This window comes from Callithrix jacchus, chromosome 15 (genome assembly GCF_049354715.1).
Source record: "Callithrix jacchus isolate 240 chromosome 15, calJac240_pri, whole genome shotgun sequence".
NCBI lineage: Eukaryota > Metazoa > Chordata > Mammalia > Primates > Cebidae > Callithrix > Callithrix jacchus.
The window spans coordinates 80908351-80914665 of NC_133516.1; the positions used below are offsets into that span (position 1 = coordinate 80908351).

At 40.4% G+C, this 6315-nt stretch overlaps 1 protein-coding gene across 1 annotated transcript in view; it reads right to left on the reverse strand.

The window, feature by feature from the left end:
- The window catches only part of CD86 (CD86 molecule), a 69045-nt gene extending 63750 nt beyond the window's left edge, over positions 1-5295 (reverse strand). The window contains exon 1 of the mRNA NM_001257222.1: positions 5198-5295. Within this exon, the coding sequence (NP_001244151.1) occupies positions 5198-5211 (14 nt within the window). The 5' untranslated portion in view covers positions 5212-5295. The remainder of the gene's footprint in view (positions 1-5197) is intronic.
- Positions 5296-6315: the final 1020 nt, after the last annotated feature.

A 6315-nucleotide genomic window follows, 5' to 3' on the forward strand; every position in this document is an offset into this window, starting at 1 on the left:
GACATTTTCAGTCATTCTCCTACTTCACCTTTCTGCAGAATTTGATGCTGTGACTACACTCTGCTTTGTGAAATGTTTTGCTCTTAATTTAAGTGACCTAATCCTGTTTTGGTTTCTTTCCCTTCTCTCTGATGCACTTACTCACAGCTTCTTTTTGTGTCTGTAAGCACTCTCAACCAAGTGTATTAGTTTGCACGGGCTGTGGTAACAAAGTGCCACAAACTGGGGTGGCTTAAACAATATAAATTTATTTTTTTTCTGGAAGCCAGAGGTCCAAAATTAGGGTATCCACAGGGTTGGTTCTCTCTGAGGGTTGTGAGGAAAGGATCTGTTGTGAGCCTTTCTGGCTTGTATGTAGATGGCTGTCTTCTCCTTGTGTCTTCACACGGCTTTCCCTCTGCTTGTTTCCTCTCCTTACAATAAGCACAACAATCATCTTGGATTAGGACCCACCTTAATGACCTCATTTAAATTTTATTATTTCTGCAAAGACCCTATCTCCACATATGGTCAAATCCTGAGGTCCTGGGAGTTAGGACCTCAACATAGGAATTTTGAGGGAGCCACAATTGAACACTTAACACTTAGTGACTAGAGTCACCTTTCATGTCACATCCATGTGCTCAACATGGAAGCTTGATAAATATGCTCTTTCCATGAATGCAGTCTCCTCTTTCTAGCATCTATCTCCCCACTTGATTTTTTCCTTTTCCTTTTATCTTTTTTTTTTTTTTTTTTTGAGATGGAGTCTCACTCTGTCACCGTTCTGGAGTGCAGTGGCGCGATCTCAGCTCACTGCAACCTCCACCTCCCGGTTTCAAGCAATTCTTGTGCCTCAGACTCCTGAGTAGCTGGGACTACAAGCGCACTTGATTTATATGATATCACTTTTCTCCTGGGCTGCGCCAGTCTCTCTAGCTCCTCCTCAGTATCTGTTGTAGATTCTTCTTCCTCATCTCCCTCCTTAAATGTCAAGGATTTCCAGGTTCTGTCCTTGGTTTCCTCTCAATCCTCCATCCTCTCTGCTACCGAATTCACTCATAATGAGAATTTCAACTATCAACTGTACTTATGCAGAAGACTCTTCATGTGCATTCCAGGTCGTCCCTGTTTTTTGAACTTGCACCTAAATATCTACTTGTCTACTTGGATATCTCCATCCAGCTGCTCCACAGGCCCCTCAAACTCAGCATGACAGAGACGGAATTCACCATCTGTCCTCTCTCTCTCTGCCTTGCCCAAACCCACTCCGCTTCCTGTAACTTCCATTTTGTGAAGGATTACACTATGCACTTAGACCTCTCCTTTTCTCCCAGTGTCTACATCTCTCAAAACCAAATTCTGTCCATTCTGGTGCTTAAATATCTCTTAAATGTATCCTTTCCTCTCTCCTCCCACCATAACTGCCCTGGTTTCATACCCTCATCATTTCTCCTTGGCTTATTCCAGTAGTTTTTTAAATGCTCTCCTTGCACTCCAAATCAGTTCCCATTCTTCTGCCAGATGATTTTTTTTTTTTTTTGAGACAGAGTCTTGCTCTGCCGTCCAGGCTGGAGTGCAGTGGTGTGATCTCAGCTCACTACAACCTCCACCTCCTGGGTTCAAGTGATTGTCCTACCTCAGCCTCCTAAGGCGCATGCCACCATGCCCAGCTAATTTTTGTATTTTTAGTACAGACAGGGCTTCACCATGTTGGTCAGGCTGGTCTCGAACTCCTGACCTCATATTCTGCCTACCTCGGCCTCCCAAAGTGCTGGGATTACAGGCGTGAGCCACCGTACCTAGCCTGCCAGATGACTTTTTAAAGTAAACCTTTATCATGTCTCTACTTATTTATGATTCTTCAAACTGAGGCTGTTCCTTTAGGATGATTATAGCTGGATGCCTTGGCTCTGGGCTTCTTGCTGTGGCCTCACCTAGCTTCATCATCTATTATTACTATCCATTAGGCATCTTCTCGAAGCTAAACTTGCAGTTCCCCCATGCACCTAGACCCCATTTATCTATTTAATCACCCAGGCCTCGAGACTTTAAACCACATTGACCTACCATGAAGCCCATAGCTGGTGGCCTACAAAAGCCCCACGGTCTCTGAGTCATCTGTTGTCTCTTGCACTAGCTCTTTGCTCCAGGCTTCATCCCTGCTTCTAACTTGACTCTCGATTTCCTTAGCCTCACCTGCCTTTCTACCACTTGGCTTCCCACTGTGACCAGTCACTCCCTAAAGACTGGACTTGTCCTTGGGTACTGCCTGTTTCAGATCAGCTCCTCCACCCCAAAAGCACAACCTGGGGTTTTGCTGCCAGGCTCAGAGGATACTGAACATTTCTGATGGAAAAAACCTTCCTCCATTCTGTTCCTAGTAATGCCATTAAGTGGTTGTATAATCCTGGACAAATCACTTTTCCTCTGTTTCTTAATCCAAACAGCAATAGTAATAAAAATACTAACAATTCCTGAGTTCTCAGCAGGACAAAGTTCTAAGCACATTAAAATCTCACAACTACTTTACAACATATTACCATGCTCCCACTTTACAGACAAGAAACTGGGAATTACAATAATTAAGGAACTTGGTCCAAAATCACATAGCTTGGAAGTTGGGGAACTGGTATTCAAACCCCAGCAACCTGGTTTCAATGTGTGGCCACTTAGCCTCTGTACTTAGCCACTGCACTCTCCTCTCTTTCAATATGCAACTCACCCTAGAGAGCCATGCAATCATGTCTGTAAAATAAAGGAAGAATGCTCCAGCCTGTTCTAAATATAAAATTCTATCAAATCATGCCTTTCAAGATCTAATGAGTTATGGGTAGAGGGGGTGTATTTTGAAGAAGATTCAAGAGATGAAAAAGGTAAACGCAAAGGGCTAAAGCCCCAACTATAGAATCTTGCAACTTGCAAATGATCACACACCACTAGATGGTTGCTTCTCTGAGAAAAACCAGCTGTTGTGCGTTTTTTTCTCTTAAATATTTAGCTTTATTTTTCTGCCCGCAGATGGGATTCAACTTCAAAAGCAACACAGTAGAAAATGCAAACTACCTATATTTCTAATTAACATTGTTTGTATACATGTAATGTATAAAAGTAGCAGCACTATTCATTCTGCATCTTTCTTCTTTAACTAAATACATTATGAATTGTTCTACAATGAAATTTTAAAGAATTACATGGCATTCCATTATGGATGTCCCATAATTAATCAATCACTTGTTTTCAAACGTAAGTTGTTTCTAAGATTTTCCTTATTAGAAACAATAGCAAGAAAAATATGCATCACTAAAACTTTACTAACATGTATTATTATGTCTCAGAATAAATTCCTAAAAGGTGAATGACTTGGTTAAATGGCATATATACTTTAAGGGCTTTTGATATGTATCACTACATTATTGTCCAGAAAGATGGTATCACCATTAATGGGCAACTAGGGTATAAATAATCCTCCCTTCTTAACAAGATGGAGGAGTCTTGCTTGCTTGTTTTTTTTTTTTTTTTTTTTGAGATGGAATCTCACTCTGTCACCCGGCGACGGGGTGCAGTGGCAGATCTCGGCTCACTGCAACCTCTGCCTCCTGAGTTCAAGTGATTCTCTGGCCTCAGCCTCCTGAGTAACTGGGACTACAGGCACCATGCCCAGCTAAGTTTTTTGTGTTTTGTAGAGATGGGTTTCACCATGTAGGCCAGGATGGTCTCAAACTTCTGACCTTGTGATTCTCCTACTTTGGCCGCCCAAAGTGCTGGGATCACAGGCCTGAGCCACCGTGGCTGGCCCTTGCTTGTTTTTTAAATTTTAATATTTACCTCTTTGATAGAGAAAAACAATGATACTTCACTGTTGTTTAAATTTGCATTTATTTCATTTCTTATGAGAGTAAACATTGTTTAATGGCTACTATTGGTTCATGACCAATCTTCAGGCACCGGGAACAGAAAGAATCTTAAAAAGAACAATATAGACAGCAGCCTCTGGTTCTTTAGCCCTCCACAGGCAGTGCTAGCATAATTAAGTAGTATCCCCTCTATGGTTCCACAAAAGTTATTAATTCCAAGCTTCTTTTTTTCTTCATACAAGTATAACATTTCAAAATTCCTTTGGAGCAAAAGGAATCGTTACTTGAAAATTAAATTTTAGTCTTCCAAAATGAAAGCAACACCGCTGTTTCTCAAACCAGTAAGCACTGAGTGGATGAAAGTTACTTCAGTTTTCTTTTTTTTTTTTTGAGACGGAGTTTCGCTCTTGTTAGCCATGCTGGAGTGCAATGGCACGATCTCGACTCACTGCAACCTCCGCCTCCTGGGTTCAGGCAATTCTCCTGCCTTAGCCTCCTACTTCAGTTTTCAAAGAACAGTAATTATAAATACATAGTGACTGGCGCCAGCTGCCACCATCCAAGAGAAGTGCGGATGTGACTCCTTCCAGAAAGTCTCCACAGCAAGGAGAAACCTTCTGGTGCATAGCGAAGCAGACAGGAAAGATTTTAGCTCTACACCTTATGAACAGTGTGACCTTGGACAAGTTATTTAGCCTCTGTAAGCCACAGTTACCTCATCTGTCAAACAGAATGATGATATCTTTCCAAAAGTCATTGTGAGGAATAAAATTCAGTGAAATAACATTAGTAAAGTACACAGCACACCATGCATGTTTCAATACACAGTAGTTAATTGAAGTACTCTACCTCCTTCCACTACCCCACCCTGCCCAGAATCTCCAATGGCCTGACTATGACACAGTAACCGAGTTTTGCATTTTCTCCTTATACTTCTATTTTCTCTTCCTTTTTCTGGGTCTCCCTCCCTCTACCTTCTCTATCTTATTCCTCCACCCTCAGACCAAACTGACCGTGGGAGACAAAAAACTCATTCCCTGTCTTTTGTCATTCTTACGCAGATATTTTAAAAATTCCTGATTCTTCACTTAAAATCAATGACTGTAACATTCAGTATTTGAATAACAAATTTACAAAACAAAAATTAGGCACCTAAAAATATACATATAACCACCACCAATAAACTGCTTCAGGCATTGCAAATAATTCTCACTTTCATGTGACAGATCTATTGCAGAAAAAAAGTTTCTCCATTTAGGAACTAAGTGGAGGACACACATCAAAGCACCGTCTTCAACCTCAGCCTTTCACTGCGGTCACAACTCATAACTTCTCTGCAAAGAATAAGAATTATCACTCACCACTGGAGATCCATCTTGGCTGCTTCTGCTGTGACCTAATATCTGGAAATGACCCCACTCGTCCGTGTATCTGTGCTAGTCCCTTATAGCAGCACAGAGGCAAAGCTTTCACCCTGTGCTTCCTCGGCAATGACTGTATATCTACCCAGCTAACTTTCTTTAATAGAAGCTGTTCCTGTTTTCTCTACAGATTTTGACCACACTTGAGGAAAAAAATTAACCCTTTCCTTGCAGTTTTAATTCATTGACGTAGGTCTCAATGTATTACAAAATATATAATTCAGTGGCTTGAGCTCCAGACATAACATTAAGATGAGCCTGACTAAAACACTTTCCCCTCTTGAAATTCCCTCAAAAACCTACAAAATAAAATAATTACAAAGAGAAACCTCTGCATCTACAAAATAGAATAAAGGGACATTCTACAGATTTTTGGTAAGATAATAAAAAGTAATTTATTATGGATGTGGATTGGGAGTGAGTAGTTACCCACCTCTTCCAATTTCCACAACCAAGGTGTAGAAGTTTCACTGAGCTGAGGTGGGGGTTGGGGGCGGGGAGATGTTCTCCTGTGAGGACTGCATAACCAAGGAGGGCAAACAGAAACTACTGCTTTTATTATTTCATTCCTATGCTAGCCAAGGATTAAACTGATGAAAGAATATTCTGAAACAGAAGTCAAAAAAAGACAGCATTATAAAATTAATAGATGTCCCTAAGAGACAAACATAGAATTAATGAAGCAGAAACTATACTAGAAGATATTTCCTTGTATGAACTAAAATGGGCATCATCTAGAAACTCAAACTGTTTTGTATATCAAAACAAAATTTATGGAAATTGACTCTCATCCAGGTAAATCATTGTGAACATTTTTAATTCCAAAGACAAAGCTAAAAGCAAAATGAAAACATAGGATGACTCGAGAGAAACAAAAACCAACTTGGCATCTTATTCAACCCTAAGTGGCAAAAAAACCAAACCAAAACAAAACAAAACAAAAAAACAGAACAATATCTAGAGAATTTTGAGTTAGCATTATCTACTTAGATGAAATATCAGTTAAGTATCAAGTCAATAGAAATAGCCGGGGCGCGGTGGCTCAAGCCTGTAATCCC